General features: G+C 37.1%; 2 protein-coding genes across 2 annotated transcripts in view; both read right to left on the bottom strand.

Moving 5' to 3' along the window:
* Positions 1 to 25,727, bottom strand: part of LOC149576941 (putative uncharacterized protein YDL057W) — a 280,773-nt gene that overhangs the window by 70,007 nt on the left and 185,039 nt on the right. The window contains exon 6 of the mRNA XM_089821098.1: positions 2,326 to 2,419. Coding sequence (XP_089677224.1) covers positions 2,326 to 2,419 — 94 coding nt within the window. The remainder of the gene's footprint in view (positions 1 to 2,325; positions 2,420 to 25,727) is intronic.
* LOC149576944 (uncharacterized) lies at positions 4,656 to 6,969 on the bottom strand. Its single transcript, XM_089814976.1, has 4 exons — positions 6,597 to 6,969; positions 5,842 to 6,515; positions 5,435 to 5,720; positions 4,656 to 5,197 (listed from the first exon to the last, which is right to left on the bottom strand). Exons 1-4 carry the CDS (start codon positions 6,967 to 6,969, stop codon positions 4,656 to 4,658), a joined length of 1,875 nt encoding a protein of 624 aa, XP_089671102.1.

Here is a 25,727-nt window from a genome sequence, read left to right as displayed (position 1 = left end):
CAAAATACCGCTGGAACCATCCAGTCGGCTAACACCTATATTCGCAATAGTAGATGAATGATGATTTACAATGATCCCAGACGGGATATAAATACTACTGCCAAACCTTCCCGAAGGAGTCCGTCGGCCACAATTATTCTATCCGTTACAAACTATTTACCGCTGGACCGTCGGCTACAGAAACACCGCCGGACCGTCGGCTACAGAAACATCGCCGGACCGTCGGCTACAGAATACAAAATACCGCCGGAACCATCCAGTCGGCTAACATGCATGAGTTCATCAGCAGGCTTAGGGCCTTCATTGATAACCTCGAAGGATGATCCAGAAGTGTCGTAGGCACTTAACCATTTTCCCATGCTTTCTAGGTAGCCATAGTTTTCTTAACAAATTACATGTAGTTGGAAAGAAAGTTGTACCTATAGAGAGACTTTCACCTGTAAAGTGATTACATGTAATCCAATTGTAGGTCAAGTTAATGAGGACTTGCAATTGGAACAAGTCAAAGTTAGCAAAATAGTCAAATTTGTTAGGGTTTTCCCTTCTTTCTCCATCATTTTATCATGCTCCTTGCCTGTATAAATGAGTGGCTTCATTGTAATATTCATCTTTTTTGTTTATGCGAATTGGATATACAAAAATTTCTTGTGAAGTGAAGACTTTGTGTTTCATTCTACAAAATTTCTAAATGAATAATAAACAAGCATGTTTTCCCAAACTTTGTGTTGTGAGGCTTGGCTTGAGAATGATTTGTATATTCTTATGTTGCATGAATTATTCTATCTATGATTCACTAAGTGGTTTACTTTCATAATTACTTGAGCATTTGATTTGAGTTTTGGAGACTTTGGCCTACAAAAGTGCAAATTGATATAGTTGACAGTGGCTTCAAATACTCAAGGCAGAAAGACTTGGCGCTTTATTTTAAGAACTTTCGTAGAAATTAGTGAGAATTAGGTAAGGGACTTTGTGCCTTACTATTTACTCAGGTTATCAAGTCATCATTCAGGATAAATGCAGAACACTTTGGTTTCTATGACTATTTCACACATTTAAAAGTAGATTGGTTTCTTATGTGTTGTTCTTAAGTCAACTCACAAGCCATCAATATTATCGTAGCAACAGGTACTTTTTGTTTAACTTTTAGTTTTATATGGAAGTTGTTTGTTAAATTGCTCCTGAAAACAGAGGAATAGATTGTGTGAGCCCCCCTATTGTACAATTTCCAGTTAAGTCCTTGTTGGAGCCACCTATGGTAAGACAGGAGCCTCCCCTATTGCTGAGAGGAAATAGAAATCTCACTTAACATTGCCTAAGGTTCCAGCTTTGTAAGTTGTCATTACAATGACTTATAAAACTTTTAGCCAACATTTTTCACTATATATTCTCCCTTGTTTATGCAAAGACCTGCTAACTTGTTTATGCCAGGGTACCGCTGACTAGAACTCAAACACTGTTTGGATAGGGATCTGGTATTTGATATGTACAGTGTGCATATAGTTTGGACCAAGCCTTGTGTTCTCCTTTATGGTTTGTGAGCTGAATGGCTTATTAATATTGCTGATTGAATGTTGGCTTTTTCTCCATAATTACTGATGGGAAAGAAATATTTTTTTGTGTTGTAGGTCTGATCTCTAACTCCTAATTGCTGAGGAAATAAGTCTTCTTTGAAGCCTTGATGTTATACATTTGTCTTTTAGCTCACTAGAGCAATTGCTAGGCTATGACTGACTGGTTATTTTTGTTTTTTCTGATGTTCGCACGTCTATACTCCCATCGCCTTACCTTATTTATACCACGCAGGATAGGAGAGGCACTCCTTCAGGAAAAACACAGGTATTCATTGTGAGGTGTTACGTCCATGTGGACATGACTTGTTAAAAGCAATGACGTCATTAAAATCTATCATATCATATCATTTAATTCCAAATCGCTGAGAATTTCCAACATCCATCTTCTTGTCTAGTTCATTCCCACAATCAGATCTAGGTTTCAGTCAATTCCAAGGATGCATTTTCTAGCTTTTTGCTTCCCATTTGCTAGTTCATGTCCCAATTCTTGTATTAGTTTCATTTGAATTGAAAGATCCAAGTGTATTTGTGTTTGATGTTACAGTATTGAAGTACATTTGAAATTGTTTGTTAAAATTAAATTAATGCAACAGAGGAAAACCCTAGCAAATAGTTTACTTTGTTTGCGCACAATATTAAACTGTGGCTTTCAAAATTAATTTATCAACCACTACTAAACTTCAATCAGATGCATGCTTGCATACATAGTTAGACAAGATTCAACTAGTACTAATAGTTTTCAGAAATTCCCAACCTGCAACATTTAGGAATAGAAAGCACCGCTGATCTCATATCAGTTTGCAATCGATCCATCAGACTCTCTTTTGTGACACGATATTTCACATTCCCTGGGAAAGAAAGAAGATAATATAAGGCAGCAGCACTAGTCAAAAAGTAAATGATTCTCTTGGTTGAAAGCCCTCGCTTTAGCACTATCTAAGAAAAAATGATACAACAATGCAATGACATCTCAACACAAGTACTTAATCTCCTTTATCTGAAAGCAATTTGGGAACCAAATCCAAATGCAGAAAACATTAACTAAAAGACAGGTTTCTGGTTTATTTGTTTGCAACAACAAAGAACCAAAAGGCTAATCTATTTGTTCATTAGACAATTAAACAATGAATTTATTCTCAGTTTACAGTACCAATGTAGGCTTGAAACATAGATCACTCTCACTGTTCATGGTTTTCAGAAAAAGAATATGTTGAATATTTTGTCATAATGTCAAAGCTAGTCAGCAATTTTCTTAATTAGTGGCAATTATATTTTATCCTTGCTACTATTTAGTGAAATGAATATCATCTGCTGGACGTGGTAATTTAGTGAGCCGATATGGTATTATTCTTGGTGAATGGCAGCTTCAGGTGTCTGTATGCTCTGACAGTTTCAGACTTCGATTCTTGGTGGCTCATTAATTTATTTATCCTTTTCGAACGATGGTTTTAGATTCTTCCCTTGACTATGAGTAGAGCAGCATAATCGTGATGACAGTTGCATAACATCAGCATTAAGGAACCGCTTTTGATGTGTAATGTCCCTTTTTCTATAATCTGAGACACCACTTGTAATTTAATGAACACACAAACAATTGCTCATAATTAGCAATTTGAATGATGCTTAATCCCAAATGCATGTGCTGATACAAATAATAATGATTGCATAACAATCAGGATAACAAATATATGTTATTTCTAATATACAGCTAAATGACTGAAAGGGATATCAGTACCTGGTTTTCCTTGCTTTGTCTTATTCACAATTAATAATATACAAATATGCAGGTCGTCTCTGATATAGACTTTATATGCATGCTCTGAATATTGCAGTAAGTTGTTTCTGACATAACATCGGCAATCAGTTAACACTTTTTTTAAACATTTGAAAATATATAATTTCCTAAAATATTCTTAAAAAGACACATCACTAAATTTGTAGATATGTGGAATAATATATATATATATATATATATATATATATATATATATATATATATATATATATATATATATATTTTAAATATAAATAATTTATATGGAATATTGTAATATGTGGAATATTTTAATATATATTTATGTGTGTGTGTGTGTGTGTGTCTTAGTGATACGTGTCTTTTTAAGAAAATATATAATTTGTAGCCTTACATATCAAAATATAAACTTATTATGTAATAATAATATAGACTTATACCCCTTCATATTCCACTCACCCCCAATTAGTAATAGTAGGGTGCATAGATCGCATACTCGAACTCGGAGAGTACTCGGCAAGCCCAAATTTTTTGACTCGGTAAAAACTCGGCAAAAACTTGGTGAAAACTCGGCAAAGACTCGGCAACTTAATAAGCTTTATTACTTCTTATAAAACACATTTCCTATTTTTCAAAATCAATTACAAAATATATCTAATGAGACTATGAGTTTAAAAACCATAAAGAGGTGTTCACTGTCAGACCTCCAGCACTGTCCTAATTCATTTCCCGATCTCAAACCTAGCTGGGCAGCAACACAAAAACATTTCTATCACTGCTGTAGCACATCCACAGTCCTTCACAGCAATTTCAACCTACATTTTTGCATGCTTTTATGTTTTTATTCCTTCATACTTCGAGTTCGGACAGTTCAGAACTTCAGAGTGTTGTTTGGAAAACATGTAGGTCTGTAACCAGCAACTACTTGCTAAACAACTAAATAAATTGTGGACATTCCTACAGTTGTACATCTGACCTGAACTTTGTTGTTCACTGAGGGATTTCCAGTGTTTTTCCCTTAAAATTGCAATTTCTGCAAGCATTACAAATGGTTTCAATTGGTTTACGTTTAGAAAACACAAAGGAATCTCATAAAAAATACACAAATATATCACAATTTCTCACATTGTACCCATTGCAAATATCTGATTGTTCAAACTTCAAAACACATTGATTACAATATGACATCATCATATGAAGTTGGATAGTGGAAATGAATACAATAGCTTACTACTAAGTTACTAAATAATATCTATTATTAATTTATGATTGTTTTATTTGAAAATCACCATCATAAATTTCATATCTAGGCACTTAGATATTAAAAGTTTTCATAACTTCCTCTTCCCCGCCCTAGAGAAATAATGGGAGACAGAGGGTACAGTCGGAGTCCTAATGCTTGAAACTGGCTCCCTGCTTGGTGTAGTAGATTGTGCTTGTGGCTCCACCATGCTAGTAGGTGGAACTGGCTCCTCCTCCACCACATTGATCTCATCTAATCCAATCTCCCCTGCTTCTACTGCAGGCAAATCCTCCATAGCCTGCCTCTCCATGTCAGCAATCTCGTCCTCTGTAAATAAGGAGGGATCATTATCCTGCACAGTCCAATCATTGTAGGGATCAATGTCATCCAAATCAATGAGTTCATCTGGCTGATCTTGCACCTTTTTTGTGCGAAGCCGAAGGTTATACTGCACAAAAACAAGATCATTCAGGCGTTTTTGTGTTAACTTATTACGCTTCTTTGTGTGAATGGCATCAAACAAACTCCAGTTTCTCTCACAGCCAGAAGCACTACAAGGTTGAGACAAAATTTGGAGTGCTAGCCTTTGCAAATTAGGAGTGTTTCCACCAAAATCTTCCCACCAAGAACCTGCAAATAAGATATTCAGTTTTTTTTGTAAATAAACAATATTCTGATTTCTATTAATAATTGAAATTCATAACTTGAAATATATCGGAATTCACTTTTTCTTACTTGGTGTTTGGATCCCTCTTCCTCGTACACACATTTTGGAAGAAAATAATTGACCCCTAGCTGCCTTATAGTTCTGCAACTCTAAAAGGATGAGGTCTCTTGTTGCACTTATAGGTGTCATCCTCTCAATACATGTGATTAGACCCTCCATAACCTCCCCATTATCATCCGTGAAGCTACCAGACTCAGAGAAGTAGAACTTGGGGTTGAGAAAGTACCCTGCTGCATGAATGGGTTGGTGGAGTTGATTATTCCACCTTCGATCAATGATGTCCCAAATAGGGGCAAATCTATTTGCATCCCCCCTGTAGTAGTGTTGGATGGCCTCTTTGGCCCTATCCATTGCCTCATAAAGATATCCCATCACATTTTTCTCACCGTCCACCAAGCGCAAGACCCTCACCAATGGCTCAGTCAACTACAAAGTACAAAGTAGAAACACAAACTTAAATTACAACTTGCAATGAAACAAAATGCTTCTAAAGTTCACAAGTAAAATTGAAGGATTCAATTTGAAAATTAAATCAAGTGGAAGTTGCCTTCACAATCTCTAATGCTCTACTTGCAAATTCACCATCAAAAATTATTTTTACAATCTTTTCTCCATCAGCCTTCTTTGAGTAAGTTGAGTCTACCCATTGCTGACTCACAAACATTTTCTTCAAGGGAGTCAATAAACTAGTAATGTTTTGCAATGTTAGGAAATTTGTTGCAAACCTTGTAGCTCCCGATCGCACAAGTTCTTTGCCCTTGGTGTGCTCTCTCATCAATTGAAGAACCCATGGGTGATTATATATATATTTTGTTATATCTCTTGCTTCATCTAGAATTGGTTTCACCCAATCAATTTTGCCTATGTCCTCCAAAAGAAGGTCAAGGCAATGAGCTGCACATGGGGTCCAAAATAGTGTTGGATGTCTCTCTTGAAGCAACCTTCCAGCTGCCACATATGCAGCTGCATTGTCTGTAACAACTTGGACAACATTTTCTATCCCTACCTCTAAAACAACCTCCTCTAACATTAAGCTCAAATTTTCTGCATTCTTTATAATGTTAGAGGCATCAATTGACTTAAGAAAAACCATCACTTCATTTGAAACCACTATAAAATTGATAAGAGTGCGGTTTCTTCCATCTGTCCAACCATCTGAAAGAATTGAGCATCCATACTTTTGCCATTGCTTCTTTTCAACTTGAGCAGTTTCTTTTGAATCTAGAATAGCATCTTGGAGCAACCTGATTTAGAGCAACCTGCCACTTAAATCTCTTGGGCTAGGGGCCTTAAAACCTTTGCCTGCAATTGTTAATGCTGTCACCAAACTCTCCCAATATGGACTCCTTGCCACATTGAAGGGAATGTTGTTATAATACCAAAAGTTTGCACAAGCCTTCTCTGCTTCCTTATGTACCTCCTTATTCCATCCAATTGCTTCCAATGAAGGTTGTGACCCTGGCTCATTTCTAGGCACAAAATTGAATTTGATTGACGGGGTGGAGGATGATTCACCACGTATACGTGGACCGCAAGTAGAGCCAACAATGTGTTGCACATCCATCTCAGTTATTGTTGAACGTGACAAAGTGGGAGCAATGGCTTCTTGTATGGCTGCTTGTTGCCTTGCTCTCTCCAATTTCTTTTCATCTAGTGCTGCAAGGAGGGCTATCATCTCTCATTGGACCTCTTCAGGACACTTTTTACATGGCTTTGCATCACGACAAGGAATGCCTGCAAGATGGTATTTAAGGCGATTTATGCCTCCACTATGCTTCTTCATGCACCATGTACAAATAACAGTCCCTGCTACCGGTCCCATGATGCCATGTTTCCAAGTGGGGTCACGACTTCCAGCGGGTTTCCTTCCAACAGATTGACTAGCATTAGCCGTGTTCGGAGTAGATGCAGAGCCAGATGCCATTGTGATAATTAAGCAACCTACAACATAAATAGTAACCAAAAGAAAAATATATAAGCATGGAGGTAAACTATAAAATTATAAATAGTTTTCACTAAATTTATTATATTTACAAACAATTCATTAATATGAATGCCTACTTCATAAAACTTTTTGTAATGATTATCAAAAACATAAAGTTTATTTAAATCTAATACGTTTATTAATAGTCACAAAAAGTATAATAAAATATATTGTAATTAATTTATAATAGATATTATTAATAATTATATTGATTAAAATTTAATATAATCATTATAGACATTTTTAAATTTGTACACATTACAATTTTAATGATTTAAATAATAAATAATATTAATTTCTATTTACATCAATATTAAAAATTTAAAAAAAGACAATAATAAGGAATGAAATTAAAATTATAATTATTTTAACACTTATATATCTATATATTTAACTTTAAATATATTAAGCAATATTAAAATATTCAATAAAAAAAAATTAAATTAATTAATAATTTAATACAACTCCGAGATTAAAATTTTCACATATAAATAAAAATTAGTCACATACTAGATAAATAAAAATAGTTATTCTATTCAAGATAGGGTAAAATAAATAAATTTTAATTATATTTTGATGTAATTTAAATGTTTTATTATCAAATTATTTAATACTTTCGAAATGCATCATTTTAATTTTTATACCAATAACAATTTAATACTAAAATATTAAAATATTTGAGCCTGTATTAATATTGAATCATTTACAGTTATACAATGTTTAAACATTTAAATCTAACATTTTAAACATTTATAAAATGTTTAAACATTTAAATCTACCATTTTAAACATTTAAATTTTAAACTTTTGACTCATATCGATCACACGCACGCAAAAGGCAAACAAACGTCAAACACAGAAGCATTTTAAACATTGAAGATCGCACACATGCAAACACAGAAGGCAAACAAATATCAAACGCAGAAGCTGAACTGAACGCTGAAAATGGTGGAAAAATATGAACACAGAAGTTAGAAATAAGAACGCGCTACAGGCAGAAATGCGAACCTGATTTCTAGTGATGAGAAAACACTCAAATCTTGCTTTATATTTTCTCTGTTCTACAAGTACGATTTTTAAAGACTCGGATGAAGGAAAAAATGGAAACTATGCAAAGAGGAAACAACAAAAAATCTGCAGCTTTCCCACGCTTTTTCCGTTTTTTTCCAGCTCCTAACGACGAAAATATTTGTTGCCGCGTTTTAGGCGAGTTTTACAGTTTTTCCTTGCGAGTTGGGCGCGAGTTAAGTGCGAGTTTTCATCCATGACTGGCGCGCGAGTTAACACGCGAGTTGCTCGCTTTTAAACAAAACCCGCGAGTACTCAGACACTCGGTGAGAACTCGCCGAGTGTGTAAACCATGGTAGGGTGCTTCTTCTTCAATAACGAGATGTATTAACAACCAGTGCTGCTGCCTATTATTTATTGCAAAAAAAGACTATTCAAACCAAGTCCCCCCTAAAAGCCTATGGCGGTATATAACATAACATAATATAACAAAATGTAACATAATATAACAACGATTACTTATTAGTTTAACTTATACAATTACATTATAAATATTAAATATGCAAAAGAAAATTATCATTGTCAATACATGAATTGTAGAAGACTTGAAAAAATTTTAAAAGAACAGAACCCTACGATTATGGCAAGTGAAGAATGAATAGAGGTTGTGTTTGTTCTTAGGCCTACATATAGAGGTCGTGTTTGTCTCATACCGATGTATGAAGGTTGTGTTTGTCTCAAGCATGTGTATGGAGGTCATTTATCTCAAACAAAACTTGCATCTACAGAAAACTGCATCTAGGGTCCTCATGCTTGTTAATTATTGTTGACACAAAAGTCTGCACCCTTGCCCGAGGGACTACTTCTCAGGTGACCTTGTGTAACATGGAAACAACCTCCAAGTGTGGGACTTGCGCTATGAGGTTGAATCTCCAGAGAAGGTTGGCTTCCTTACTATCAAGATGCACCTACACTACCACTTTTAAGGAAAAGGGAGAAAGAGAACAGAAATAAAATGCAAAAAGGGAAAGGGGGGTGATGCACCAAATAGAAATAACAATTACAACTCTATCTATAACTGCACAAAACATGAATACATCACCTAAATACACAGATCTTGACCCAAATCTACTCTTTCAAAATTCACATGAAGGTAAAACTAATGAAATGTTGCAAGGAAACAAATTCACATGACAACATTCAATAGCAGGCTACACATGATATGCAAACATGAAAGAATAAACAAGAAATAATCCATACAAGGCATAAAATGCACAATATATCAGACTACCAAGATGAGGTAGAAGCTAAGCTTTCTATTCATGAAAGGCAAAAATTGCAGAGCATAATGGTGCTACAAAATACAAACGGAGAAGAACCCATAAAAAGTATTTACAACTTGCCTTTATAAAGTTCAGGCATAACTCAGATCTAACTTGAAGTTCAAACCCCACAAGATGGAGTCAAGTTGTAGAGAGCAGCAATAAATGAATATCAGAGTAAAATCTGATCTTGGAATCAACTCGTTGTAATGAAGTGACAGGAAGGGCAAAACAAATGCACCCAGCCGTAAGAAATCAAATCCCATGAGATTTGATCATTACAATCATTAATGAGGTATGAAGATGCATAGATGTTGTGCAAACAAGGCCAAAGAATGTCGTTCAGCATTAAAGAACAATCCTTGTAACGTGTCATGGCCGCAACAAATAAATCTGCACCGCTGTCAAAAAATGCGGGATGGGATAACACGCAATGTTAACCCACTACGAAAACTACAAAGTTGACCCGCGTGGAATAAATCTGATTTGCCCCCAATAAGATGAGTCATCAATGTAGATTCTTCATGTTGAAATAAACGGCCCAAATGCTGCAAAAATTCTTCTCAACAAGTGATTAAAACCCAATAGTAGATCAAGATCTTCTTCAATAGAATGGACAACGTAGATGCATCTGGAAAATATCCAAAGATTCATAGCCCAGAACAATAAAGATCCGCCACGTGGCATAAATCTGTTGGTTGGCACAACTCCAGAATGCACGATTGAAGAGACATCAGCAACAATTTCACAGAAGCAAAAAGGTAAGCCTTCCAAAATAGCGAATTTCGCTATTTCAGAAAGAGCAGCAAAGTCATTCTCCGAAATGGCAAAAATGGTTAATGCAAAATGTTAAATCCGGCAAAAAACACATGTTAACCCGCAACTTGGCACATGAAGGAAATCAAGGCAACTCAGTCAATGAACAAGCTGAATTGGCTCGGTCAATGAAGGAACTGAGCCGACTTGGCTCATGAAGAGACCAAGTTAACACGAGATGTTAACCCAACCAAAAAGCGTGTTAACCCACATCAAAGAATCCAACCCATTGGAGATCTCTCAGATCGGTTATCAATGATGGGCTGAATGGGAGGCAAAAATGGCCAACAATTATCACGCACATTTTTTCTCAAAACCCTGTGTTTGTTAATAATATACGAAAAACTCTAATATTTTTTACCTTCGACATTGTTGCCTTTTTTTGCGGAAATCATGCGAGTTATTTACAATCCTTTGGTAAAAAAGGCATCACGTATTTTTTATTTTCTTAGTGGTGACTTTAACTGCAATAATAATGTTGGAGCTTTTGACACACGATATATCACACCTTTTCTCAACCATGGTTTTTGAAATCACAATATTAATATCCTTCAATGGGGATGCTATCTTTAACTGATCTTTATATGCTTGCACTGATCGTTGTCCAGGGCATTATGCTCAAATATAGAGCAATCCTCAAAGGATACAAAATATAATATATTCTCCAAATCATAATCATCACTTGAATTAATCAAATGATTTCTTATATCCATGATTATGGGATGACAGGTCATGAGGAAATACACATCTCATCCCTTCTTTTGAACTCCTTGAACACATTCCTTCAATTAATGATATTGCAACTTTCCATAATTATGCCTAATTGCTTAGTCTTACTGAGATATTGATAACATTCTTATATGTATTCATTACTAGAATCATAGATTAGTCGTCTCCACATTATGAACAATATATGATATATTTGTTCCTACAATGCTAGCATCTTTCATTTGACTTCCCTCATCTACGTATATGAAGTTGTCAATGTGGCTATTGTGAACAAATACTTGGATGAGTTGTCTTGTTTTCATAATCATTGCTCAGGGTGGATGAGTTTTCTTGTTTTCATGATCATTGCTTAGGGTGTACTCCTTACGAGTGTGCATTAGTATACATAGCTTCCCTTGCTCGCTGTTTGACTTTAACTCCAATGTTGGTTTCTAGTAAACCTTATTGTCATAAAATCATGCCCCTCATTATGTCGGCAAGTAACCATATAAGTTGTTCATCCTTAGACTCAAGTCACCATTGCTATTAGCGTCTATGAGATTGTAGCATTTAGTGTGTACTAACAAAGTATTAGATTATGAATACTCTTCACTCAACCTCTGTGTACAATGTTCTATATTGGGGATATTACATTAAGCAATTGATAAATACCTCACTTGTTCCTTCTTTAGTCAGAGGTTAAGAACACAAGCATGCATGCTACATGTGAAACCTTTCAAGATTATTTCTCTATTGTTAATCACTATCTTCATTTTTCGTGTGTGATATATTTTGGTTGTCTTTTTCAACATGCTGCAAATAATCAGTCAAAAATTGCTTTAGGTTTCAATGCATTTTTTAGTTTGTGTGAAAACTGAAATTGGTGCTTCACTTGAACAAAGATGGTACATCAAAGAGCATCGGTGCTGATGTAGAGACACCCTTTAACTCAAGAAACTTCTTTGGATCTTGCTCATCCAAACAACTTTTCATCATCTTAGAGGCAAATTCCATCTTATTTCAACAATCAATAAATAGGCTCTAACTGATCCAGATGGTAATTATTAATCACATAACAACATTTCTTAAACATAGAACCATAGAATCAATATATGATAGGTTCACCAATCCATTTATACTTCTCCAACTTGAAGGCAACTATAGTATACAATTCCACCTATTACAAGTTCATATTCACAACTTGATTGATTTAGACCTTCAAAGCCTATTGTTATCAATTCCAAAACAACTGACTCACATACCACTGCTGTCACAACTCACAATCCTTGTATCAAACACCTTTGAAATCCATCATTCAATAGGTCATGTTTATTTGCGAACAACCATCAGTTAATTACCAAGAATCGACAAGTATCAGTCTTGCCCAAGAATTCTACCCACACAATCATTAGTCTTATCTAACAAAGCAGCACCAACCTACATATTTCTCCACCCATTTACATTACCCTTAGGTCCAATTTCAAGGACTACTAGACCTGGCATTCCCAATGCACCTATTGGCCTTATTCCTGCAATCAAAAGACATTAGTCTTCAACTCTTCCTAAGTACCCTGTTTAGCAATATCCATCTTCTATTAATGTGTCCACAGTGCAACTTGTTAGACCTGATCAGCAGAAAATAGCCCTATCTCTGACTTTACCTACAACATTTATTTGTGTTGTCTACTATCAATCCTTTCTCACACCTTTAATAATATCAACCACAGGAATCCTTGTCATTTTAAGCAATTAATACCATTCTGACCATTGCTAAGCATAGTTACAGGTTGTCCTTGTCTATGACAGTTTATTTCCTCACGTGTCATCAGATTTTTACTAATTTATGAATCAACCCTTGATACCTACTTCCCAGGTCCCTTTGAATTGTTTTTATCATTTTTTATTCATTAATCACAATTTCAACTCCATAAGAATGCATTCTCAAAGAGAGCACCACAGGTTACTGTCCAATACACAGGATTCTTATTGGTTTTGCCCGCTAGGGCATCATATTTTTTACAGTGTTAGAATTCAAGGAAATGTCAAACCCTTACACATGGCTCTGTAAATGAGGGTCAGTAACCAATTTTGAGAGAATTCATTCAATATCTCAAAATAATTCAGGGCCACTTCTCTCATTTGATTCAAATAAGAAATAGCCCATCACTTTACACTTTCAGGTAGGTTTCATAACCCTTTCAATCCATTTGTAAATCGAAAAGTACTCAACAACAGTGAATGCACATGACAGTGCCATTAAAACAGTTAGCAAACTACACTAAAACACAAAACTCTTCACTAAAATCTGTATGAATACATTATATTAGTGTTGGAAGTGATCCAACCTTCCTTCTCTGTCCTTCCAAACTCTCAAAATGAGGTATTCTCCACTTACATGACTGACATTCCATATTCCTGCAGGAACCCTTAATTGTCAACCAGAGGTGTCTCTGTTTTGCATCTATGCACACCTCCAGATTGAATACCTTGCCCCCATTTGACCATTACAGTCTTTTATGAGACCTCTTGACAGTTTGTAACTGTTCAATTACTTATGACTATCAACTTCTCATTGTGCAACTTTGTTGCAACATTGCAACTTCGAAAAGTTGCAAGGTTGCAACTTTTACATTTCCTAGACAACATTGAACTTTAGACTGTAATAACTATGATGAACTGTCCAAACTCTGACAAATAGACATGCCGTGACCTTTTTCATCACAATCACCACCTCATCATTACATTTACAAGTTTTGACCATATTAGGACCTTAATAGACATTTTGAACAACTTGGTACAATTGGCTTATGTAGTCTTACATAAACTTGAAATAGATTGGAATGACCCAAATAGCAATGGTTTGATCTTGTCAATATCCTTTGTTCTCCTGAAACCTCCTGGAATTGGGTGCTACTGCACCTTACTCCCAACCAGCAAAATTTTCCAAGTCCCTTGGCAAATTGACAGAAATCACCATCTTGAACTTTGCTCTTCATCTTTATCGCTGCACTTTGCCTCTGCTTCTTGTCTTTTTTCCTCTTGGATGTCTCTACTTCCATCATGTCTTCAATCTAGACTCCTATCAATAGAGATCATACTGGCTGCCCTTCAAGGTGCTTCACCTATCTCAAGTCCACTCTCCAATGCTGCTTCCTTAGGCCTCACCTAGAGGTTCGTTCTCACCTCTCACCCCAGGATTTTTGGTGACCACCTGGACCATCTCCTATGGCCCTTTTTGAAAAACCTCAATGTCTGCCCATTGCTGCTAGTGGACATGTACCTTGTAACCAAAAACTCGTTAACAAAAATAAAATGAATAAATCATAGACTAGGTCCTGGTGTGGAATCCTCACACTCTCAAGGGCTTCTAGCTCTAATACCAATTTGATGTAGAGACACCCTTCTACTCAAGAAACTTCTCAGGGTCCTGCTGATCCAAACATCTTTTCATCATCTTAGAGGCAAATTCATCTTATTTCAACAATCAATAAATAGGCTCTAACTGATCCATTCAGTAATTAGGAATCACATAATAACATTTATTAAACATAGAACCATAGAATCAATGTATGATAGGTTCACCAATCCATTTATCCTTCTCCTACTTGAAGGCAAATATAGTATACAATTCCACCTATAACAAATTCATATTCACAACTTGATTAATTTAGACCTTCAAAGCCTATTGTTATCAATTCCAAAACAACTTACTCACATACCACTATTGTCACAATCCTTGTATCAAGCACCTTTGAACGCTATCATTCAACAAGTCCTATTTATTTACAAACAAGTGTTGTCGGTAATAATTGTAAAGTATTCGGGAATAGTTAATATTTGATTGTGTTAAGTAGTGTCCATTACCGAAGGAAGTTAAAATGCGACGGTTGAGTGACGACACTTTGGATACTATACGTACATTCTCTTGAATGGGAATAGATATCATCGGTACTCTTGAGAGCATTGGCATATGATGTACTTGAGTGAATATTAATGAAATGAGCAGCTTGGTTTTCTGAAACATTGTATTATCTTATCTATGTGTTATGCTTCATTATTTTCATACTATGCAATAAACCAATTTATTCGTGAAAGTAAATATTTGTCGCCGTTACCAATTGAATCTAGGGAGCAACGAAGGGAATAGAATACGACAGCTAGATGGGAATACCTATTCATGAAAATATCACAACCAATGAACAAGGAGTGACTAAACTTTTTGACGGCGAACATGCTCCAATGAAGAACTTTCACATTTTGTTTTGGGCAGCTGTCGAGAAATTTGTACGAAGGAGGCCATATGTTTTGAAGTTGCCGAAGACACTGTGTTGGAACGCCTTGAACGTGAGCCCAGCGACAATCAGGCCGTTGCATCACCTTCCCCATCTACTCATGCAAGCATCCATCGCGCAGATGAGACGAAGAGAGGAATCTAAGCGGGAAAAACGTTGCCAATGGATCTTGCAAAACTTTTTTGAAAACAACTATTGAGAGGAGAAATAACGTGATGGGACCCAATGAAGGACCAACCCATGAACTTTAAGTTGTGGGAAAGAAGAATAAAAGGACACATATAAATCTGTAATGACAAGGTTGTAGAGTTGACCAATGTTGTACTAAGAAATATACTAACAAAAAGTGTTATGTTTCATTATGATGTTTTGTTTGAATTGATGCCCAACTTGTTAAACAAAGATAGAAATAGAAAGGAACAACCAAATGCTCTGCAAACCACACACAAACTTTAATTCTCGCACAACAAGCCGAATAGAGACGGAGGTTAAGACAACTCGCCGACAGACAACCAATTGAAGGGTTGTCCAAAGGGGACCACAGAGGTGTCACGGAGGGTGACAAAGTGGGTGCCACGGGAGGTGAAGTAACTGAAGGGGAACATTACGGATCACAGAGCATCGGCGAGTAAGAAGTAGCAAGGAGTTGCTTGAGGAGACACGGCAGAGGTTGCATTGATTGAGGAGACACGAGAACAATTTATAAATCTATCTCGCACCCTACAAACCGAAGAAGAAAACCGACATAGGAATGAAGTAAGGGAAGCCTCAGACAAAGGGAGAGAAGAGGCAAGAGAGGACATCGAGGCAAGGAGTGTCGAAGTGACACTGCATGGTGATCAAGGAAATCTGCCAAGACCTAACCCTACTAGTTCGGGGACACAACCAATCAATCTACGACAGACGACCAGAGAAAACATGTCCCAAAAATAGAAATTGCCAAAATTCGCTAGCGCCAGGAAGGAGGATCTCATCAAACATTATCGTACATGTGAAACTATCTGGATGACAAATGGAGTAACAGATAAAGATGAGTGCGTCCAGCAATTCCCTGTGACCCTTCAAGAAGTTGCGGTGGATTGGTATGGACAAGGCAAAGGTGAGTTCATGGGACAATTGACGGAAGGAGTTCCAAGCAGAATTCAAATTGCTTCAAAACAATAATAAAGTAGTACAAGAAATTAACAACTCGAAGAAAAGGAAGGAGACTATATGCGCATATAATCAAAGGCTCAAATGGTTACTTGGGAGAATGGCAACCCAGCCAAGGGACAAATTGAAGAAAAGGCGGGAAGGACGATCTCATCAGACATTACCATACATGTGAAAATATCTAGATGGAAAATGGAGTAACAGATAAAGATGAGTGCATCCAGCAATTCCCTACAACCCTTCAACGAGTTGTGGTGGATTGGTACTCAGACATGGAAGAAGAAAAGAAAGTCCGCCAAAAGTGATGAATCATCGGGAGAGGATAGCAATAGTGACCATAAAGATGAATCATCAGGGGAGGAAAGCTATAGTGACCATGAAGATAAATCCAACAAGAAGGTACAATCCTTTTAGAAAGGCATGGAACGTATGATACGCGAGTTTAAAACAATGAAGGGAGGTGCAGGATAGAGTGACGAAGGAGAGATGTGGTGGTCCAAGTGCAAGGTGAATGGCCACGCAAAGGGGTTGTGTCCGAAGAAATCATTGTGTGATATCGGCCAAGTTATGGGCCATTCCACTAAGGAATGCCCGTACAACTTGAAGACTAGGAGCCAATAGATACTCTTCACACAGGAGCAACCGTCTACCTCTGGAACTACCAACAAACAAATAATAATGCATCATCTAGCGGGTTTCGTAACAATCGACACTAAGGGGCAAGGACGTTATGAAAATAGAAGCTGAGTAAAGTATGATTCAAAGGGAAAGTTAATGATTCAGTGTCGGGCGTGCAACCAGTGGGGCCACTTCGCCCAAGATAGTACAAAGAGCAACACACCTCAAAAGTTGTGTCGAAGGTGTTGTCTCGGAGACCATGAAGATGCAAACTGTCCGAAGCCTCGTGTAAACTTACTCAAAATTGAAGAGAAGGTACTCATCGTCGCCTAAAACTAGCAGAAACAAGTAGTGTATCCTAATCCCTGTACGGAGAAACAGAGGGTACGTGAAGCCAAAGAAGAGAGAGAAATGGCCATGAAGGTAAGGAAGGATACACGTGGCAAAAAGTACCTTTGGGAGTACAAAGGCCGAAAAAAACATACAGCGACAGATGTTACAACAAAGGTGCTAGCTAGAATCCAAGACCTTCTCCAAACTATGCCTCAACTAAAGACGACACTATTAAATACCTACAACGCACAATCGAGCACCACTTCTCAAACCAGTACCGTATAACAAACATTCGTTTCAGGAGGATTGACAATGGACTCCATGTTACTGGCAGTAAACAATGGTCAACACCTGACTGTAGTCGAAATGGGCATCCTAGGAACCATTTTGATGGATACCATAGTTGACAATGGATCAAGGGTAAATGTCTTGCCGGAGGAAGCATGGAAAAGGCATGGGAAGCCTACCCTGTGGCCACCCACCTTCAACTTTCTAGGTGAAGACCAACAGGACATCAAACCCCTCGAGACGCTTATGGTTCAACAAGTAACCATCGCAACGCAGCCGTTTGTGCTAGACTTTGTAGTGATACTGCTGAAGAAGGGTATGATGGCATTCTTAGTAGACAATGACTAGTGACAGCGAGGGTACACCAGAACTAGAAGAAAAATACCCTCTCAATGGAAAGTAGCAAAAGGAAGTTTGTGATCGACCTCCCTATATAGATGGTGAGAAAGAAGATTGCCTTGTCTTCGGAGTCCAAGTCGGATGGAGAACATGGTAGAATAGATGAAGGGAGAGATCAAATGGAACCCAACGAGGAAGGCGTGCTAGAATTGGAAGAATGCTCAGAGGATGATGTAGGTTCGATGAATGGAGTGTTCCATTGGAAGATGGAGGACTGCAAGCTTTTCCATAGCTATATGTCAGGAGGAGAGGAATTAGACCAAGGTGCAAAGAAGGATGTATTCCCACAAGAGTTCAGGGAATACAAAGAAGGCAAAGTTGGTGTAAATGAAAGTCCAGCTCACAATTTGATGCTAAAAGGCCAATCAAGTACAAAGAGCCATCTGTACGAGTTACTAACCTTGGAGACGATGAGAACCCATGCAACATATCGGTTGGCAATGATTGGGATCCTATGTTGAAGGCGACAGCATTCAAGATCTTCATGGAATATAAGGATGTGTTTGTCTACACTTATAAGGACCTCAAGGGGGTGCCATCAGAGATGTGCGTATAGCACATACCTCTAGTACCTGGAGCCGCACCCGTGCGGGATAGACCGTACAAAATGAATAAAAATTATGCCGCCAAAGTCGATGAATTGATCCAATGCATGCTCGAGGCAAGGATCATATTTCAAGTTCTGACAAGTGAATGGATCTCACCCATTGTAATATCATTAGAGGAGGCAAATTAGATCTGAATTTGCGTTGAATTTTGATGCTTGAACATCATCACCATGAAGGATCCCTTCCCTATCCCATTCACAGACACAATACTGGAAGAGGTTACCAAGCACAAAATGTATTCATTCCTATACGATTTCTCTAGTTATAACCTGATATCAATTGCAGATGAAGATAAGTTGAAAACCATGTTTGTGGTAGAGGACGAAGTCTACGCCTATAACTGGATGCCCTTCGGATTATGCAATGCGTCAACAACCTTCTAGAGAAGAATTCTCTGCATCTTTGATAAAATAGCCGTGGGGAACTTTCAAGCATTCCTAGACGATCGGTAAATTTTCAGCAGGTAAGACACACACTTAGCAGCACTAGGAGAGTGTATGGAAAGGTGTCGATGAGCCAAGTCAGCACTTCACCCAAAGAAGTGCAAATTCATGGTCCCTTAGGGCAAGCTTTTGGAGCACCTTGTGTGCAAGACGAGACTAAAACCGATCCAGACAAGGTACCCATGATAGTCGAGATGGAGGCCTTCACTGATGTCAGCAAAGTTAAGTCCTTCCTAGGACACATCGGCTATTATAGACAATTCATAAAGAATTTTGCCGAAGTTGTATGTCCCCTCAAGTTTGACCTATAGAGATTATTTGCAACATAAACTATTAAATTCAATTCTAACAATTAGCAACTAGGAACAAAATTATTTCTACACATTCTCAAGAGTTCCTTCAATCAGGCTTCCTAACCCTCTAGGAGGATCCCTTGTGTTCTGAGAAACGGCCTTCCATTATTCAGCCTTCCTCCTTGAAACTACCTTTCAAGTTGGACTTCATAATCCTCTGTGAAGACCACCTATGTTCCTCAGAACGACTATCAATCATTTAGCCATCTCATTGAAGAGGAATCTTTAAGGTTTGCTAGATTTGTTTCTCAAATCCCCTACAATTTGCATCATTCCCTAGATCTTAGAATTATCTATATTTTCTAATTTAAATTTTAGTATCATTCCCTACATTTTGGAATGATCTATTCTCTTTATTATTATATCTATTTAGTTTACATTATATCCTATCTAACTATCTATTATTTTAAATTGATGAGAATTTTCATATATATATTCCTTTATTCTAAAATAGATTAATATATTACTTTCAACATATATTAAAGAAAAAATAGCATATCATAATTTAATTACAAAAAAGTTCATATCTTTACCATACCTTATAATCCCACTCTCATAGCTCCCTCTTTAATTTGTACAAAAATCTTATTGTCTTATACTTAATTTTATATCTTGCCCCTTTTATTTCCAAAAATGGCTTTAATATATATATTTCAACTTTATTTATTTACTGCTTCTTTCCATATTCCTTAAATGATTACTTAAGTCAAAGTATCTTCACGTGAATGTACATTATTAAGTTCTCCTTTGAGAAATCTTTGGCCTTTTTCTAATTATATTTCTACTATATATTCAATGCAAGATGGGTCACTCTAATTAGGTATTGCTGATGTTTTTGGATGGCTATGTCTATTTCTTTATTTCGACCCCTTTAAATAGGGCAGACCCTCCACTTACTAAGGTCACACCTTTTAAACTATGTCTACCGCTTCATAATTTTGTGATTTCTCACAATGCCGCCACTAAAAATGACTTTTTATATTATTATTACTTGTTTATATTTAATAATTTATAGATCAAGATTAGCGTTGTTTTATTATTTAGTTATTAATTTAATCAATAAAATTTATTTGTTAATTTATATTTATTTAATTATACTTAATGTTTTAGGATATAGAAATGGTAATTCAATTTGCTTATTGATCATAATATGAATTAGCTATTTATTTTAGGTCTAATTATTTATATCAAAGTAGAACTTGTCTTGACAATTATAATGTATATATATTTAGTTTATTTATTTCGCAATCAATCAGCAATTACATTACAAGGATATCAATTATGATTTAGTATTATTTCTTTATTAGAGGGGCTATTACACAAGTTTCCTTCCCCCTTGACAAGCTGACAAGAAAAGGAGAACCCTATGTTTGGGGTACAGAGCAAGAGACTTCTTCTAGGGAATTGAAGACCAGATTGATAGGAATTCTGATCTTGGCATACCTTAAGTGGGATAAAGAATTTCGCGTGCATGTAGAAGCGTCCAATTTTACATTAGGTGCAACTCTTGCACAAACAGGTGATCATGGCCTCAATCATCTCATCTATTTCGCCAACAAACTATTGTCCAAGGCCAAGAAAAACTACAGCGTGATGGAGCGGGAGGCTCAAGGAGTTGTGTACCCAGCGTAAAAGTTCAAACACTATTTTTTGGTGACACCATTCACGTTTTACGTGGACCACTAGGCATTGATGTAATTGGTGAACAAACCTATCATACAAGGGAGGGTGAGCAGACAATTGCTACTACTCTAGGAGTTCACATTCACCATTGTTGTGAGGCTAGGGAAGAGTCATGTCATTGTAGTCCAACTTTCTCCGATCAAGTCGGGAGAGCCACCGGAAGGAATCAATGATGACTTCCCTGATGCACATTTATTTCATATTGTCATCCTTCCGAACTAGTACAGAAGTATTGGTGAATATCTATCAACTTCACAATTTTCGAGGGAAATGCCGCCAGGGGAGCAACGAAAAACTTGTACTGAGAAGCAAAACATTCCAATTGATCAATGGAAACCTATATAAAAATGGGCCCAGACCAACTGTTGCGAAGATGCGTGATAGAGGAGGAAATGCACAATGTCTTGTAGGAAGCTCATGAAGATATGACAGGGGGACATATGGGACAAAACACGAGGGCGCGGAAAGTCCTCCTAGCAAGGCTATGGTGGCCTACGTTGTACAGTGATGCCAAGGAGTGGGAGGTTAGTTGTGACACTTGCTAGAGAGCAGGCAAACCACTAAAATGAGACTTTATGTCAATTAACGCCTCACAAGCACAGGAACTATTTGAACGATGGGGCTTAGGCTTCATAGGACCATTTAAGGTGAGCAAGACTCGAAGGTGTAGGTATGTGGTGGTAGCAATGGAGTATTTGACCAAGTGGGTAGAAGCACAGGGATTGCCGGACAACTCGGCCATAAGTACGACAATTTATTTATGAGCAGATTGTCACACATCATGGCATTCCTATCCAATTGACTAGTGACATGAGAGGTCACTTCATCAATCATGTAATCCAACTACTCACAACTAAGTTTAAAATCTTCCATTCTGTGTTGAGTTTGTACTACCCACGAGCCAATTGCCAGGCGGAAGCAACAAACAAGATCCTCGTATCAGTGATATACAAGTCGTGAGACGTAGAGTAGGTTGTCTAGGAGAAAAAGTTATCATATCACTATGGGCATACTGCACAACGTACAAGGTGACAACAAGATACATGTCATCCCAATTAATGTTTGGACAAGAAGCGGTTGTATCGGCAGAGTTAATGGTTACGAGTCTCTAGATAGAAATTAAAAATAGACAGGGAGATATGGAAAGTCTTTGGGAGAGATTATATAAGTTGAACAAGTTGGACGAACAGAGACTGATGGCACAATGGCCAACAGAGGTGGCACAAACTTGTCGTAAAGCATGGCATGATAAACATCTAAAGAGAACGAGGTTTCAATCTGGATAGTTAGTGCTCAAGTACAATGGACACACTGAGATTAAACCAGGCAAGTTCAAATTGAAATGGTTGGGACGGCATAAGGTACATGAAGTTGGTGATAATAGGTCCATCAAGTTATGGACTCTTGACAAAAGATAGATATAGAAGCCCATCAATCATTCGAAACTGAAGATTTATTCTGAGTAGCATGAGGGTCCGAGGAGAAACATCTCTCATCCTGATCGATGAAACAATTTAGACTAGGCAAAAAAAAATCTAAAAATTACAAAAACCACTGAAAAAATTTGAAAATAAATAAATAAATAAGTATATTATTAAAATCTAAAAACTCAAGAAACTATTGTGACAAGAAAATAAACAGAAGGGGGTAAATATAGTAGAAGGCATATAAAGTGCTGCCACACGATTTTTAAGGGATCTAAAGGCATAGACAATGCAACCATAAGGCCGAAATTCAGAGGGAAATTTTAAAGGAGCAAAATTTTGAGGGGTCGATCAAGTTATGGTCTCTTGGTGGAAGATAGATATCGGACACCATCAATGGTTTGAAACTAAAGATTTATCCTCAATAGGAAGAGGGTCTAAGGAGAAACACCTCTCATCCTGGTGGGCGAAACAATTTAGAATTGGGCAAAAAAAAAAAAAATACTAAAAAATATTTAAAAATAAATAAATAAGTATATTACTAAAATCTGAAAACTCAGGAAACTATTGTGACAAGCAAATAAACAAAAGGTGGTAAACATAGCAGAAGGCATATAAAAGTGTTTTCATAGGTTTTTAAGGGATCCGAAGGCATAAACAATGCAACCGTATGGCCGAAATTCAAAGGGAAATTTTGAAGGAGCAAAAGCCTCTGGACGTCAATAACACTGTACGGAAATTAAATGACAAAAAAAATTGAAAGGAACTTTAACACTATATGCCCAGAATAGTCATACGGCCACCCACACAAGCATGCATGGACATGACTACAAATGCATGGAGTCGACATATAGACGCTAAGCAATACCTTGCAGGGTGGGGCAATTCAAAGGCATTCAACTCGAGACCATACGCCAATTGGAGGGTGTTTGTAAAGCAACATATTGAACGGTGACAGTCGATTCAAGTTGAACACCATACGCCTAATCTCATGGCATGGATATAAACCTACCGTACACACTCCAAGGATAAAGAAAGAAACACTGTAAGGATAACTAAGGGACAATGATAACGGAAGCAACCAAAAATGAACAGCAGCCCTCAAGAAATTCATGCCTTCACTACACAACAAGAGGAATTAAGTCAAATAGTAAAGCAAAGTAACCAATTCTGAAGCCCTATGGTGATTCGAAGGAGTCAGTTTTAAACTTGCGGAAGATGACTTCATAAGTTTTGAGGCAATGGGAAAGACAAGAAGACAAGAGAAAATCACACAAATCACTGAGGGAAAGGCTTAAGGAAACACCGATGGAGAATAGAAAATTAGAATTAAGGAAAAGGGAAAACAACACTGGGAAGACCGTGGCCACATGCAAGCTCTGTACGACAACGAAAAGAATCAAGGGAAGCTAGGATAGATAGGAGCAAGCAGCATCATGCAGACATCAAGAAGCATACAAGCGGTTGTATAGGAGAGTGGAAAGCCCTAATGGTTTTGTTGTCGTACCTCAGAGAACAAAAGGTCAAAGGCCTAACAATTTTTCCACAGTTATGCAATTGGCTGGAAAATTTTGGAAAGCGAGGTTGTAAACACAAGCAGGTGATTCAAGTAGTAGCAATATAAATCCGAGTAATAATGCACAAACTCTACCCTCAGAAATCAGAGTTGCAAGTCACACGGACACTGGTGATAAAAAATAAAACCGAAAGTACAAGGACAACATATGGCATCTGCAATCTCCGACAAAGATTATGTAGTTGCTCAAATAGTAACCTTTGAAGGATTGAACACACTAGACTGTCGCAAATGGTGGCATGAGAGTGTAGAGACTACGGACAACAAAATTATCAAAGACAATTTGAGGCAAGCGCAAATTCAGTGGGTCATCTAGATGCCAATATTTTGTGTCAAGGATTTTAAAGGCCCCCTGACGGCATAGAATCATTTGACAGTTTTTCAAAGAAAAGCATTGTCACCTACATGAACCGTCTCATAAAGATTTCTTTCACCGCAGCAAAATTTAGAAGTGTGTTTGGGTTGTCAGAGAAAGGGCACAAAATTGACTTGAAGGCACAGAGAATAACTCCGGAGGTTAAAGATTTCTACATTAGGTTGATTTGCAAAGACGACCTCACTTACATAAGCGAGTCACTCTGGAAGTCTTCGCAAATAGGGGAGTAAAGAAGTCATTTATCAAGGAAGGTCACTGGAGATGTCTGAAGGACGTAGTTAAGCTTCAACTAATAGTTCTAGCCGTGCCTCTGATATTTCTTCCCCACAAATCTCCCTGATGAATAATTTGAGCGGCAAAGTCCCTGATTGGGCCACATTATTGTCCAAATATATGTATGAGTTCATGACTCTGCAGCATAAGACTTTTTATATCCCTCACTATGCGATCGAGCTACACCTAGATGCCATGGTTAGACAATTCCCGAATGACGTTTTGTCAAAGGAGATTAGAGTGGGACCATTGGCACATGGCGAGCCCCCGATTATGAGATGGCGACACTTAGATACGCCTGGTAGACGGAAGGTAGTAGCAAGTTAGAAATGGGTTAGGCAGGAGATAGATGTACGATTAGATTGTTGTCCTGCATTTTGTCATCACAAAATGTAGGTAACAGTACGAAACTTTTCAACTTAGTTTCACATTTCTCTGAGTTTAGTTATGTTGTGAGGGTTTCACACCATCGCCCCAAAATTTTGGGGACCCCCTTTTTTTTGTTGCCTTAGCAACTTTTTCGCTCTAGAGGTTAACTTGATTTTCCAAAGCCTGTGATTTTATCCTTAGGCCAGACAAATTTCAAAAGCAACATTTTTTCGATGGCTAAAATGAATACTTGGCAGGATAAAATTGCAAATTTTTGGATTAGATGGATTTTGGAAATTAGATATAATTGTATAAACTTGAGCATCCTCAAAATGAAATTTTTGAGATTTAATTGTTTTGGAAAATCTTAAAATTTTTTGGTGAAGAAGAAATAGTTTTTTGATAGTGA

Source organism: Cupressus sempervirens, chromosome 1 (genome assembly GCF_028749045.1).
Source record: "Cupressus sempervirens isolate cs-2001-9-10 chromosome 1, ASM2874904v1, whole genome shotgun sequence".
NCBI lineage: Eukaryota > Viridiplantae > Streptophyta > Pinopsida > Cupressales > Cupressaceae > Cupressus > Cupressus sempervirens.
Note: the sequence above shows the minus strand (reverse complement) of the source record. Positions and strands in the feature narration are given on the sequence as shown.